A 16,225-nucleotide genomic window follows, 5' to 3' on the forward strand; every position below is an offset into this window, starting at 1 on the left:
TAATTTTTGTTGTTTGTTTGGGATTCACTGAATTAAATTTAAATGGGATCAACCCCTGCTCTGAAGATGATGATGATGATGATGATGATGATGATAATAGTGTGGTAATGGTGTGTGAGAAGATTATAAAAATGAAAATGGTTATTATTATGACTATTATTCTTCTGAGAGCAGTAGCAACTGTGGTGAGTGATATTTCTTTTGTCTAGGAAATGCCCTACCGAGGGTGACTTACATGGCTCATGCTTGGCTTATTGCCCACTGTGAGAAGTGTCCCCCGCAGACAGCTGCATACTGTTTTGTGCAGTGAGAGAGAGCAGTCAGCCACATCTATATGTGTATGCGCTTGGCAGAGCACAGCTACCGCCTGCTTAAAAAAGCAGAAGGTTTTGATATGGCGGAGAGGCAGTCATTTGCCTGATCTAATGGTGGCTCCCAGAGGATCCATACCAGTGTGCAAACACAGAGAGAGCGAGAGACAGAGACGAGGGAAAGGAGAGTTGGGTACAGCGCTGGATAAATGATGAGGAGAGAAGGAAAGGTTGTTTACAGGGAGAGGGAGAGGAGAGATGGGTACAGCTCTGGATAAATGATGAGCAGAGAAGGAAATGTAGTTTACAGAGAGAGGGAGAGGAGAGATGGGTACAGCGCTGGATAAATGATGAGGAGAGAAGGAAAGGTAGTTTACAGAGAGAGGGAGAGGAGAGATGGGTACAGCTCTGGATAAATGATGAGGAGAGAAGGAAATGTAGTTTACAGAGAGAGGGAGAGGAGAGATGGGTACAGCGCTGGATAAATGATGAGGAGAGAAGGAAAGGTAGTTTACAGAGAGAGGGAGAGGAGAGATGTGTACAGCTCTGGATAAATGATGAGAAAAGGAAAGGTTGTTTACAGGGAGAGGGAGAGGAGAGATGTGTACAGCTCTGGATAAATGATGAGGAGAGAAGGAAAGGTAGTTTACAGAGAGAGGGAGAGGAGAGATGTGTACAGCTCTGGATAAATGATGAGGAGAGAAGGAAAGGTAGTTTACAGAGAGAGGGAGAGGAGAGATGTGTACAGCTCTGGATAAATGATGAGGAGAGAAGGAAAGGCAGTTTACAGAGAGAGGGAGAGGAGAGATGTGTACAGCTCTGGATAAATGATGAGAAGAGAAGGAAAGGTAGTTTACAGAGAGAGGGAGAGGATTGGAGTTCATACTCATAAAGCTCTCTGAATATTTGATATTTCTCCAACGATACGATATTGCAATTCTCACGATTCTATATGTATTGTGACTCGATACTGTATTGTGACTCGATTTTATTGCGATTTGTCTGCTGCAGAGAGACGAGAGAGCATGAGGGTAAAGAGAGAGTATGAGAGCATGAGGGTAAAGGGAGAGTATGAGAGAGATGAGAGAGCATGAGGGTAAAGAGAGCGTATGAGAGAGATGAGAGAGCATGAGGGTAAAGAGAGAGTATGAAAGAAAGGAGAGAGTATGAGGGTAAAGAGAGAGGATGAGAGAGCATGAGGGTAAAGAGAGAGCATGAGAGAAAAGAGAGAGTATGAGAGAGATGAGAGAGTATGAGAGAAAAGAGAGAGTATGAGAGAGATGAGAGAGCATGAGGGTAAAGAGAGAGTATGAGAGAAAAGAGAGAGTATAAGAGAGACGAGAGAGCATGAGGGTAAAGAGAGAGTATGAGAGAAAAGAGAGAGCATGAGGGTAAAGAGAGAGTATGAGAGAGACGAGAGAGCATGAGGGTAAAGAGAAAGTATGAGAGCGAGAGAGAGCATGAGGGTAAAGAGAGAGTATGAGAGAGACGAGAGAGCATGAGGGTACAGAGAGAGTATGAGAGAGAGAGAGCATGAGGGTAAAGAGAGAGTATGAGAGAAAGGAGAGAGTATGAGAGAGATGAGAGAGCATGAGGGTAAAGAGAGAGCATGAGGGTAAAGAGAGAGTATGAGGGTAAAGAGAGAGCATGAGAGAAAAGAGAGAGTATGAGAGAAAAGAGAGTATGGGAGAGATGACAGAGCATGAGAAAATTAGTTTTGATCAGTCATGGAAATAAAAGTGCTGAAAACATGTTGGCTCACTATTTTAAAGTTTTGTCGCAGGTACAGTACAGTCAACTAGCGCTAGCTAACACTATCTAGCAAAAATTGTACAAATCGGTACTTGGAGTCAAAGCATCGATATAATATCATCCAAAATAATTTCACGATATGTAACTGCATCCTTTCCTCCCCATCACTAGTGGTTTTCTCTCCTTATTACAGTTGAGATGTTGCCTTTATTGTCAAAATGCATCTCTACAGGTGAATTCAGATCTACAGACATCCTCACCCCCGGGATGTCATCGTTCAAACAGAATCCCTGCTAGCCTTTTATCTATCCCCTCTTCCAACTCACTCTCCTCTCCTTTATGTAGTAGGCTCGGGGCTCTGCCTTCCTGGCTTCTATTCTCAGCCTGTTCTGTTTATGTTACTTCTGACTGGATCCGAGCTCGTTAAGAAAAACACTGAAGCATGCTCCTCTTCACCTTTCTTCTGCACAGCCGCTTAATTAACTACATACTGTAGGAGTGTGTGTGTGTGTGTGTGTGTGTGTGTGTGTGTGTGTGTGTGTTGACTAGGGCTGGAGATCTTTTTACTCGCATGATTCATCTTTTTCAAATATGAACCAGTTTTTAATGGGGAAAGTAGTAATATGCAGACATCATGCCCAGTTATATTTAATCTGTAATGCATTAAATAAGTTCACTAAATACGCTGAGTGTGCTAAACATTAAGGACACCTTCCTAATATTGAGTTGCACCCTCCTTTGCCCTCAGAACAGCCTTAATTCGTCAGGGCATGGACTCGACAAGGTGTCGAAAGCGTTCCACAGGGATGCTGACCAATGTTCCCTCTAAAACTTGAACGTTGTGAAAATTCTGTGTAACTTCTGGCTCGCGTTTATTGTGAACACTGAGGCTGTACCCGCTTTTAAGTTCAGAAAGTGTGTAAGGAAGTATGTGTGTAGCTGGTGTATAGGAGTCAGGCGCAGAACATCAGATATGAGTAAATAAACTTAGCCGACACCGACCTCGGGGACGACCCGGAGAACGAGGTGCAGGGCGATCCGGATGGAGACGGTGGAACTCCCGCAGCAACGAAGGGTCCAAGATGTCCTCCACCGGCACCCAGCATCTCTCCTCCGGACCGTACCCCTCTCACTCCACAAGGTACTGAAGGCCCCTCGCCCGACGCCTCGAGTCCAGGATGGCTCGAACAGCATACGCCGGTGCCCCCTCGATGTCCAGAGGGGGAGGAGGAACCTCCCGCACCTCACACTCCTGGAGTGGACCTGCAACCACCGGCCTGAGGAGAGACACATGGAATGAGGGATTAATACAGTAATCTGGGGGAAGCTGTAACCTGCTCCATAAACCGCGGACCCAGCTTCCGGCAGGACAGGCGGAGGAGCAGGTTTCTGGTTGAGAGCCAGACCCGGTCCTCACTGCGGTGGCAGTCGCCTTCTGCCGCCTCACGGCCCGTTGCAGGTACACATGGGCGGCGTCCCTAGTCTCCTCCGAGCGCTTAACCTGTTGCGTCGCGCAATCCCGGATCCGGGATTCTATTTATAGCCTCAAGCTCATTAGCATAACGCAACGTTAACTATTCATGAAAATCGCAAATGAAATGAAATAAATATATTTGCTCTCAAGCTTAGACTTTTGTTAACAACACTGTCATCTCAGATTTTCAAAATATGCTTTTCAACCATAGCTAAACAAGCATTTGTGTAAGAGTATTGATTGCTAACATAGCTATAAGCCTAGAATTCAGCCAGCAACATTTTCACAAAAACAAGAAAATCATTCAAATAAAATCATTTACCTTTGAAGAACTTCAGATGTTTTCAATGAGGAGACTCTCATTTAGATAGCAAATGTTCAGTTTTTCAAAAAAATATTATTTGTGTAGGAAAAATCGCTCCGTTTTGTTCACGTTTGGCTATGAAAAAAACCTGTATACAGTTATAGCCTCAAGCTCATTAGCATAATGTAACATTAACGATTTCTGAAAATCGCAAATAAAATGAAAATAATGCGCCTGCTCTCAAGCTTAGCCTTTTCTTAACAACACTGTCATCTCAGATTTTCAAAATATGCTTTTGAACCATAGCAATTCACTAATTTGTGTAAGCGTATGCTAAGCTAGCTTAGCATTTTGAGTAGCATTTAGCACGCAACATTTTCACAAAAACCAGATAACCAAATAAATAAAATCATTTACCTTTGAAGAGCTTCGGATGTTTTCAATGAGGAGACTCTCAGTTACATAGCAAATGTTCAGTTTTTCCTGAAAGAATCTTTGTGTAGGAGAAATCGCTCCGTTTTGTACATCACATTTGGCTACCGAAACGAACCGAAAATTCAGTCACCAACAACGTCAAACTTTTTCCGAATTAACTCCATAATATCGACCGAAACATGGCAAACGTTGTTTGGAATCAATCCTCAAGGTGTTTTTTCACATATCTCTTCATTGATATATCGTTCGTGGAAGCCTGCTTTCTTCTCTGAATTCCATGGAAAAATACTTGCAGCTGAGGTTTGCGCACCAATTTCGGCGCAGGACACCGGGCGGACACCTGGTAAATGTGGTCTCTTATGGTCAATCTTCCAATGATATGCCTACAAATACGTCACAATGCTGCAGACACCTTGGGGAAACGACAGAAAGGGCAGGCTTATTCCTCTCGCATTCACAGCCATATAAGGAGACAATGGAAAACGGAGTCTCAAAAATCCTGCTGATTTCCTGGATGCCGTTTCATCTTGGTTTTGCCTGTAGCTCACGTTCTAGGGCACGCACAGAGAATATCTTTGCAGTTCTGGAAACGTCAGAGTGTTTTCTTTCCAAAGCTATCAATTATATGCATAGTCGAGCATCTTTTTGTGACATAATATTGCGCTTAAAACGGGCACGTCTTTTTATCCAAAAATGATATAGCGCCCCTAGAGTTTCAAGAGGTTAAACCATACGTCCACCACAGGAGCTTTGATCTGGCTCTGATGCCACGGTGCCAGAACCGGCTGATACCCCAGAACGCACTGGAAAGGAGAGAGGTCAGTGGAGGAGTGGCGGAGTGAGTTTTGGACCATCTCTGCCCAGGGGATGAATGCCGCCCACTCCCCCGGCCGGTCCTGGCAATATGACCACAGAAACCTACCCACATCCTGATTTGCTCTCTCCACCTGCCCGTTCAGGGTGAAAACCTAAGGTGAGGCTGACCGAGACCCCCAGACGTTCCATGAACGCTCTCCAGACCCTGGACGGGAATTGGGGACCTCGATCAGAGACTATGTCCTCAGGCACCCCGTAGTGCCGGAAGACGTGAGTGAACAGGGCCTCCGCAGTCTGTAGGGACGTAGGGAGACCGAGCAAAGGGAGGAGACGGCAGGACTTAGAAAACCGATCCACAACGACCAGGATCGTGGTGTTGCCCTGTGAGGGAGGAATAGTGTGGGCCCAATAGATGAAATGGTCGCGGACAGCAGACGGATCGCACAGGCGCCCAGCTGGACACTGGGGGGGGGGGGGGAATGGGCTCTGTGCGTAACGCCCGCTCTATGTCCGCGTCCAACTCCCACAGGCCGGAAGTATGGGAGTGTGATCCATGGACCGCTCCTCTGTGTCATACATCCGGGACAGTGCGTCTGCCTTAGCGTTCTGGGATCCTGACCTGTAGGACAGAGTGAAAACATGGCCCACCCTGCCTGGCGAGGGTTCAGTCTCCCTGCCACCCGGATATACTCCAGATTGCGGTGGTCAGTCCAGATGAGTAAAGGGTTTTTAGCCCCCTCAAGCCAATGTCTCCATGCCTTCAGAGCCTTGACAACAGCCAACAGCTCCCGGTCCCCCACATCATAGTTTCGCTACGCCGGGCTGAGCTTCTTCGAAAAGAAAGCACAGGGGAGGAGCTTTGGTGGCGTGCCCGAGTGCTGAGAGAGCATGGTTTCTATCCCAGCCTCGGACGCGTCCACCTCCACTATAAACTCCAAAGAGGGATCCGGATGAGCCAGCACGGTAACCGAGGTAACCAGAGCCTTCGCCTGCCCAGTCATGTGAAATCCATCAATTGATTGATTTCCTTATATGAACTGTAACTCAGTGAAATCGCTGTAATTGTTGCATGTTGCGTTTAGATTTTTGTTGTGTGTGTGTGTGTGTGTGTGTGTGTGTGTGTGTGTGTGTTGGCAGAGTGACAGAGGTGTTGCTACCACCTCTGTAATGGAATCAGCGGTGGTTCCCGTCATCTCTCTCTCATATAGTCCCATGAACAGCACTCTGCTGGAGTAGAGCCTTCCTCTGACCAGCCCAGACCGCCCTCAGGCCACCTACCTGGGACAGGGGGCAAACCACTGCCTATTTAACACCTCACACCTCCCTCCCTCCCTCTACTCCTCCTCCTAGTACACCTCTCTGTTGTGCTCTCTCTGAAACACTGAATAATCAATATCCCCACCATCCCAAATGGCACCCTATTCCCTATTTAGTGCACTTTTTTAAACCACAGCCCATAGGGCTTTGATCAAAACTAGTGCACTACATAGGGAATGGTGTGCCATTTGGGACATTACCACTGTCTAAATGCATCATACATTGCACTACTCATAACTTATGGAGCCATTGACATAGGGCAGAACCATGTACTTCCTATCCGTTCCTAACCAGGATCACATTAAATACATATCATGGTCTGTAGGCTGGCAGTGTGGTTTTATGGTTATTGCAAAAATACCAGTGACCAGTAAATTTATGGCTGTGCCTTCATATTTTTCAATGTTGCTGGGTGTGTCTGTTTTACAGAAACATCTTTGTAATGATCCCAGCGTACAGATCAAATATGTTGTTTGTATTGTTGTTGTTGGTCATCATCAGGGATTTACTACTACTGATATGAATGAGATCGTGTCAGTAAAAATGGCTGTCAGTAGAAACAGACAGCTTAGCAGTGCAATCATCATAGCAACAGGCAGCCAGGGGGCTTCTAGAGGTACAGTAGAGGTGTAAAGCTCTCTGAAAACAGTTTAGTCTGAGCAGCGGGTGACAGTTTGTGCAGTGGCCAATGCCTTAGTCTGCCTATTTGTGTGTGCTCAGGAGGTGGCATGCTTCAGATGGCTGGAAGTGGCAGACTCTCCCCTACTGCCTGGTGGGCTGGAATCAAACCACTGAGGTTCCCATGGAAACCACCTCCATCCTATCAGCACTGCTGCTAGGCGATGGTGATTATGATGGTAGTTGTGGTTGGGTTGTAGTTAGCAGTGTTCTAACTCAGGCAGAAAGGATCTGAGGTGAGGCAAACTCCCTCACACAGCAGAGCAGAGCAGTGATCTAGCGTGGATTGTTACTGGTAGGGAAATGAAACGCACACACACGCACCAGGGGCCCAGTGTCACAGACCAGGGATCAGGAGCAGAAGTGTTACTGCAGCATGACATGGGAGGGTCAACAGGGGTGAAAGTAAGGCGGTACGGTCCAGTATGGCTTCCCGGCCGAAATAAATAGTGGGGGTAAGTCGTACCGTTTGCTGGTGCAAAGTGTTGGGTGCACTGTATGCTGAAGTTATTTTGTGAGTGAACGAATGTGCGCAGGTAGCTAACAGGAGCGCCTTTGTTAAGTGATTGTTTGACAGTAAGATAAAAACATCATGACTGGTTGTGTTTATAACACAATAAAATGCATAGGCAGCGTGTCCATAAGGCTAGGGCAAGCTAAGCTTTCCCTAAAGTAAATATCAGTAATTAAATTGCCAAAATTATATAGCCTAATTCGCTTACTCCTGTCTATACAGAAATAGTTTGGCCACAGCATGGTTTGTCCACAGAAGATCAGTAGCTTCTTGAAAGAAAAAGCTGTGGATTGTTTTAAATCGCATATTCGGAAGGGCCCTCAATTTGGCCAGTGTGCACTTCAAATAACATATAGATGATTGTTGAGTTGCGACTGTCAGTGAAATGCAGAGAGACCCAACCAGTCATACCGCAATATTTAAAAGTACAGTCGCGGAAAACTGTTTGGAAAGCAAATTGCTATTGCTGTAAAGAGAAGACAATGAAAAGACTCAAATCTGTCTATTATTTATCAAAATTCTTAACTTAATTGAATGAATTACCCCCTTTTTCTGATAATATCCAATTGTGATCTTGTCTCATCGCTGCAACTCCCCAACAGGCTTGGGGGAGGCAAAGGTCGAGTCATGTGTCCTCCGAAACATGACCCGCCAAACCGCGCTTCTTATCACCCGCCCACTAAAGCCAGCCGCACCAATGTGTCGGAAGTCAGCCTGCAGGCACCCGGCCCACCAAATGGAGTCGCTAGTGCGCAATGAGCCAAGTACAGCCCCTCTGGCCAAACCCTCCCCTAACCCAGGCGACGCTGGACCAATTGTGCGCCGCCCTAAGGGACTCCCGGTCATGGCTGGTTGTGATACAGCCTGAGATCGAACCCAGGTCTGTAGTGATGGCTCAAGCACTGCGATGCAGTGTCTTAGACCGCTGCGCCACTCAGGAGGCCCCCAAAATTGTTAACTTAGTTGAGCGAACAGTATCTTATTGGCACCAGCGGAGAACATCGACCATATCCCCGGTAAGTGTGCATATTCACTGTCTTTGTCATTGGGTCAGCGCCACTTTTGTTTGTTTTTGGACAGTCATTTCCTCCTCCAGGTTAGATGGACGTCATGTCGTATTTCTGTCTCCCCTTTTTGTAGGCCAATTATATGGATCAGACAACATGGTTTTTATTGATCTGTTTGTCAGTGTCAGATTAGGCTGCCCTGTAATTGTTGTAGTATAAAAACAAATGTGAGTGCAAACTTGAGTGTCCCGTACTGGTAAGAAATGAAATCTACATTCAGCCCTGAAGGTCACTATGTTAACGACGATACATTACCACTAGCATGTAGTATGAAAATAGCCATTTGTCTAATGTGTTGTACAATATAAACATATCCACGACAAATGGCTGTCATTGGAGTATCAGCCAGGAATGTTAAACACTGTCCCTGCCTGCATTGTACAAATGGAATAGTACTCTTTAGCCAAGCTGTTCTGATGAAGATGTTGTCTGGACTTACCCCCACAATCCTTCACCCTCCCTAAGGGGGCTGCACCAGTTTACCTTTTATTAGGGGATCAGCGGTTTATCAACAGTTTATAAAGGCCGACGTTTGGATTAATCAAATCAGCACACATCCGGAGAAGGGCCGGACTCTGTAAACACAATCAGATCTGACTGCACAGATGGAATGAGAGAGGGGTGGGGGTGGGGAGGGGGGGATAGATAAGTAAAGAAATTAAATCAAATTAGAACAGTCGCCGTTGCAGAAATCAAATGTTTCGAGGAAATGTTCCCTTCTTGGACTGCTCGGTACTTGTGATTTCCATCAGTCTACATGAGTAGTGATGAGGGAGGGCTGTATTCACCACTGACTGTAAAATGGGTCCCAGCGTCTGTCTGTCCCCAAGCCTAGCAGAACACATCTACAGTGGCAGGCAAGACTCGCTCCTCCACTGACTCCCCATCAACTCTCTATCTGGGGAGAAAATGCAGTGTTGCAGTCTCACTTTAAAGGGACACTGATCACAAGCACAACTCATCTCAACTGTGGAGAAAGATAGCTTTCTCTCTCTCTCCCGCCCTCCTCGTCTCACTCATTTCCCCGAGAGACAGAGAGAGCAGAAGAATCCTCTCGGTTTCTCTGCTCACATAGTTGAAGTTGGAGTTGGAGAGATGGAGCCGAGCGAAGCTTCAAACAGCACATGTAATTGAGCAGACCTAGATAGGCTATCTGGGAACATGAAACAGCAACAGTTGTGACGGGAGGTAATTGCCTCCTAGGCCCCATATAATATCTTGTCGAGGCTTTAAACTCCAGCAAACTGCTGGAAGTCCTTATGTCGGCAGGTAATATGTTCCAGGCATCAGCAGCCCTGTGAAATGAAAGAAAGGTAGCACTGTTGTTTGTGTGTATGTGTGTTTGAGAAACAAAGTATGAAAGGTAGGAAATGTGTATGTGTTTGCCAGCGTGTGTGTGTTTGTATGAGTGTGGGAAAGTGTTTTACAGTATAGATTTTTTCTTAGGTCATGTATTGTTTTTTTATGAATTAATGGAACTCAATAAAAGCAATGTGTTCATTTTGCATTCTCAGAGCAAAGGTGCTGTGAAACTCTCTCTTTCTCTCTGTGTGGGAGCAGGAATTACCTTGACATTTCGTCACTAAATTACTTCTTGCGGTGTTTATGGAATTCTGTATCTTGAGTTTAAAGCGCGGTGTTTTCCTGTAATAAACTGAAGTGGGTAACACGTGCCATTGCGTTTATACATGAGTGATTGCTTTTTCATGTGTGTTGACATTAACATTCAGTAGTGACCTCAGCACTGTTGAGGCACATGCCTTTTGATGATGAGCAACACAGATTGAAGGCTTAGCAAACAGAAGTTAATAATAATTCATTACTGGTTGTTTGACTTTCCAGTCATCCTTTGCTTGGTTACTTCTAAATGCACTCAGTGTAACCCCAAGTATCAATGTCACAGAGGCTCCTACCCAGGCAGGGAAATCAAGAGGAGTTGTGGCCTTAATTGTCAGGGTGATTATCCTCTTCCCTGGCCCCTGTCCAACCCCCTCCAGGCCCCTCCCGTTCTAGGACACAGAGAGGGAGAGAAGGGGTGGGAGAGGGAAGAAGGAGATGCGTTATTAGCTGACCCTCTCCTCTGCAATTAATGCAACATCTGTCCACACAGATACAGCCGACCCCAATTCCCAGCACTTTACCCTCTATATAACAACTAATAAACCTACAATGAGGGTGTTACTTAGAGGGTCAGGCCTGCACTGTTTCAGACCACTCCCCTTTACTGCACACCATACACTTTGTGTTACACTTCATGTCTATGCAGGTGGATGGTGGTGAGAGGAGAAAGATCCTGTTGAATTGACAGATAAGAATATGCTACAAATTATACCCAGCATCAGCCTTCCTGATAGAGAAGTGTTGCCAGTGTTGCCAGAATTCATCTATTCAACACTGGCAACACTTCTCTATCAGGAAGGCTGATGCTGGGAATCAGTCAGTCAGTTAGTAGGTCTGTCTCCCTCCCACAGCTGAAGAGTGAAGTTAAGCCTCTCATTTCCTCTTGATTAACTGGCTCTTTGTTCCATTGGTGGTGGCGCACTCCATGAAGGGAAACTGTTGGCTTTAAAACAAGCCTGCCACTGTGCTAATCTGCAACAGGGTTTACCCCCCTCTGATCACAAAAAGGAAGCAAAGCATTTTTGTTTGTTGTTTGCAATATGCCTCCTAAGAGATTTGAGAGTTTAGATTTTTACACATTTAAAAAAATATATACTTTGGGGAATGGGATGTTGAGGGAGTGTGTTGTGTTTGAGATGCAAAACCAATCATCTCAGTAAAATGTTGACAAAATGTAGGTCATTTTCACAAAGCTTTAGTTTATAAGTGTTTTTACTATGTGACCTTAATTGCTTGCCTGATGTTTGTCTGTCTGTGTGTTCTCTCTGTGTCTCCAGGCAGCTTCTATGGCTCTGAGCAGCCTGGGTCATGTGTATACAGCCATCGGGGACTACCCTAATGCCCTGGCCAGCCACAAGCAGTGTGTCCTACTGGCCAAGCAATCCAAAGACCAGCTGTCAGAGGCACGAGAGCTGGGCAACATGGGCGCTGTCTACATTGCTATGGGCGACTTTGAAAACGCTGTACAATGCCACGAGCAGCACCTGGGCATCGCCAAGGCCCTGACCAACAAGAGGGAGGAGGCCCGTGCCTACAGCAACCTGGGCAGTGCCTACCACTACCACCGTAATTTTGACAAGGCCATGTCCTACCACACCCATGTGCTGGAGCTGGCCCAGGAGCTGGAGGAGCAGCCTATAGAGATGAGGGCGTACGCTGGACTGGGTCATGCTGCACGCTGCATGCAGGACCTGGAGAGAGCCAAGCAGTACCATGAACAGCAGCTGGCCATCGCTGAGGGCCTGAAGGACAGAGCTGCAGAGGGAAGAGCCTCCTCCAACCTGGGTACGTATTTATCAATCAACAGAGGGACGGGTAGGCTGTGGGGAGTGGGCCGGGGGACCGATCTGGAGATCATATTCATCTGTAACATCTTTATTTTTAGGTTTAATTTCAGACATGGCTAACAAAGACTATTTATAGTCTAGTACAGTGTTATGCCCCCCCTTAGAGTGGCTCCTAGGCCTGTCCCTGCAATTTAAGGACAATGTTCACCGCATTCCCGTGTGTTGAGAAAAATGCTCAGAGCAGTCCCTCGTGTTAAGAACTATGTACAGCACAGTCCTTTGTGTTGTTGGCTTACCTTTTCTGATGAGCATGTGGGATAAGTTATTCTATTTGGCCCCATCCATCCTACAGGATGAGGAAGCACCTGGTTGTTAGAAAGTTACTCTGGCAGATGATAGGAAGACGTAACAGGCAAGCGGAGGTTGGGAAATGTTTACAGTGTGTTTGCTCCATCAGCATAGAGCCAGGATTCTTCCTCACAAGGAGCTTGGAAGGATGTGACGGAAACAGGCTAGAACAGGAGTGTAGAGGTCATGGTTTGCCCATGAGGGAGAGAATGTGTGGAGGTGGAGGCAGCATCAGTATTCTCCCTTATTGGTGGTGGGGTGATATCCGCATTCCTCTCATGTTGTTATTCTCTGCTCCTGCTTATTCTCTGCTTGTTGTGGGTTCGAGATACGACTATATCAGTAGTACATATGTTTACCTGTCTCTCCATACCACATTCATATACACTCACCGGACAGTTTATTAGATCCATTTACAAAAATGGATCGCTCCTACAGACAGTGAGTCACGTGGCCATGATGAGCTATATACAGCAGGCAGACAGGCATCAAGGCATTCAATAGAATGAGCAAAACGAGTGACCTAAGCGTCTTTGAGAGTGGTGTGATTGTCTTTGCCAGGCGCGACAGATCTATTATCTCAGAAACAGCCACCTTCCTAGGCTTTTCACGCACAACAGTGTCTAGTGTTTACAGAGAATGGTGTGACAAAGAAAAAAACATCCAGTCAGCGGCAGTCCTGTGGGTGAAAACAGCTGGTTGATGAAAGAGGTTGAAGGAGAAAGGCAACAAGCTAACAGGCGGGCCCACAAACAGGAAAATAACGGCGCAGTACAACAGTGGTATGCAGAACAGCATCTCGGAACGCACAACTCGTCGGTCCTCGTCACGGATGGGCTAATGCAGCAGAAGACCACACCGGGTTCCCCTCCTATCAGATAAAAACAAGAAGAAGAGGCTCCAGTGGGCACGCCATCACCAACACGGGACAATTGAGGAGAGGGAAAACATTGCCTGGTGCAAGGAATCCCGATTCCTGTTGAGTCATGCTGATGGCAGATTCAGGATTTGGCGTAACAGTCCATGGCCCCATCCTGCCTGGTGTCAACGGTACAGGCTGGTGGTGTTCTGGTGTGGGGAATGTTTTCCTGGCACACGTTAGGTCCCTTGATACCAATTAAGCAACAAATATTTCCGACACCTTGTAGAATCCATGCCCCCCAAAATTCAGGCTGTTCTGGAGGCAAAGGGGGATCCGACCTAGTACTAGATGGGTGTACCTGGCCGGTGAGTGTATATTGCTGTAGCTTCTTTATTTGGATGTTCCTTAGTTGTTCACAGTTGTTTTAAATGTTTAAATGTTGTTTAAAATGGAGGCATAAGTAGTGAATGGTGTGAGAACAAAGGTCATTGAACAGCAGTCAGCTAAATACATTGCTATGTCCAGTCTACTACTGTTATGTAGATTTACTGCAGTGTTGCGTGATACAGGATACATCTGCCTGGTCTGGGGGGTGTGATGTGATTGGTTAGGACAGGAATCTCTGCATGGACCCAGAGCAGAGCAGACAGACAGCCTCAGTGACTTATCACTGGCTGGGATGTGCTAGAGTGATGAAACACCAACATATAACTATCACACTGTCACAGGAGAAATTAAGCCCATAAAAACCTTTTACAATTTTCATGGGAACTCTCTCCCCTCACCGGCAAGGATTTAATCAAATCTAGCAAATTAATCCTGGTGGAGTAGATAAATAAAAAAGAGAGAGAGAGGGAAGTTAAGTTTATAAGATCAGGACTTTTGATTGGAGTTGAAATGTAACTATTGTCCCCTTTTCAAAGCCCTAGTCATCTGACGGTCAAAAACTTGCAGATCTAAAAGTATTAGCAAGGTAACCTTGACATCCAGGGCTAATCTAATTTTAAAACCAGTGCTTCCAGTATATGCTGCTACATCTTGGCTGCCACTGCATACCTCTATACATCTACATAGATGCATGCCCCAGGAAGACACCATCAGCCCCCTGCAGCAAGACCCCAGTCACCCCCTCCCCTCCTAGGGGAGGAAACACTGAGTACGGTTACATGCACACAATAATGTGATTATTGTGGATAGTCAGATGAATATAATAGTTTGATCAAAACGTTTACATGCTTTGCAAGAAAAACGGTTTCCCTAATTATTCTGTTCTGAACGCAGAAAAGCACCCTCAAAATGAAAGTTCTACCAAAGTGACCAAGTTGGGACATATTAAGTTTGTATGTGTAAACTACTTCTAAGACACATACATTCAGTTGTTCCCAACTCACTTCATTTGCGATAAAGAGGGAGGCTCGCACGACTGGTGCTAGCACATGCGTAGATCAAATAAATCGCCGGAATGCCGCTTAATAAAGTGTTTACATGTCCTAATAATCCGAATGATTGCTCAGAAAACCAGGTGTTTCAATCCTTAAGAGTCTATGGAAGCACCTGTGCATCAATCTAAGTACCATAATGCAAAAATCCCCATCACAATCTGTCAATTTAAACTAGAGATATGTTTTGCACGGGCTGTGCCTCAATCTACCGCATCCACCCATGTTGGCCTTCCGCATCTGCAGTGGTGTTTGTCAGACCATGAGACATCCACAAAATCCTTATTCTCACTAAAACGTCTGTAGCATCTGAATGGTTTGGCCTACAACTATTCTGACCACTCTGTGGTGTTCCCCGTTTCTCTCTACCACCCCCTTATGTCACTGGACTCCTCTGAAATCCCTAACGCTGATGTGCCAACTTCTGTCTGTAGCGTCCAAACCGTTTGAGCTACAAGCTAATATGACCCCACTATGGAAAGGGAAGACTCTCACGAACACGATGTTCTCCGTTTTACTCAACAACCCCCACAAATGTCACAGGACTCGTCTGAAGGTAACCCATACAAATAAACGGAAGTATAAGAGGTCGTTTTCTGCCAACAAAAATACGGGGTTAAATAGTGTTAAATATATCTCCTAGATGTAGGACCGACACTTCAAAACCTTATTCCTTATGATACATTTTTTGACTGCCTTTTTTGCCATTTACAAATGTGTTATTCAATGCATTTCTATGGGCTACAGTAGTAAAGGCCAAATTCAATATTTTATCAAATCACTTTTTTTTATATATATATATATATATATATATATATATACTTCAAAGCGGTCCTAAAATTCAAAATCAAATAGCAAAATGATCCATGGTATGACCATCTTAAAATAATTCCATAAGTTAGCTTAGTACACCCCCCCACACCCACCCCGCCGTGACTATTGCATAATCAGTTTAATATCGAATTATTAGTGTGCATGTAAATGTACTCACTGATAAAGCGTAGCCGGACAGTGGATAAAGGTGCCTCTATGGATAGTCAATACCAGCAGTGGTCAACGACATGCAGATGTCGGATCCTAATTTGATCACTCTTTTGTTGCAAAGGCTTATCCTGCTACATCAAAATGAGCCATTCTCTTTCTCTCCATGCGGGGGCAGTCGAGTCATTGGTATCAGGGCTTGCTATCAAAATCATAATCTCTCTCGCTCACTCAAACGCTAAGCCTAGGTCCTATTTCTGCAATATTCAAATGTACAAAAATGTATCTGAAATGCAGCTATACTCTAACCATGTTTCCATCCACAGTTCTTATGCGAGTAAAATCCTACCGTATAAAACAAATCACAACAGCTGTGATGGAAACAGGTAGTTTCGGTATAATGTAATGTTGACAGATAATTTGTTCGTTCAACATGGTGGGATCTTTTTGTGTCTGTAAAATGAATTATGCAAGAAATGGAAGTGGTAATGCCTTTATGCGCATATATTGATATAATAAC

The 16,225-nt window shown here is 45.4% G+C and overlaps 1 protein-coding gene across 2 annotated transcripts in view; it reads left to right on the forward strand.

Moving 5' to 3' along the window:
* LOC135514089 (tetratricopeptide repeat protein 28-like) overlaps window positions 1-16,225 on the forward strand; it is a 225,495-nt gene that overhangs the window by 145,007 nt on the left and 64,263 nt on the right. For both annotated transcript variants that reach the window (XM_064937284.1, XM_064937285.1), the window contains exon 5: window positions 11,566-12,073. In XM_064937284.1, the coding sequence (XP_064793356.1) occupies window positions 11,566-12,073 (508 nt within the window). The remainder of the gene's footprint in view (window positions 1-11,565; window positions 12,074-16,225) is intronic.

Source organism: Oncorhynchus masou, chromosome 25 (genome assembly GCF_036934945.1).
Source record: "Oncorhynchus masou masou isolate Uvic2021 chromosome 25, UVic_Omas_1.1, whole genome shotgun sequence".
NCBI lineage: Eukaryota > Metazoa > Chordata > Actinopteri > Salmoniformes > Salmonidae > Oncorhynchus > Oncorhynchus masou.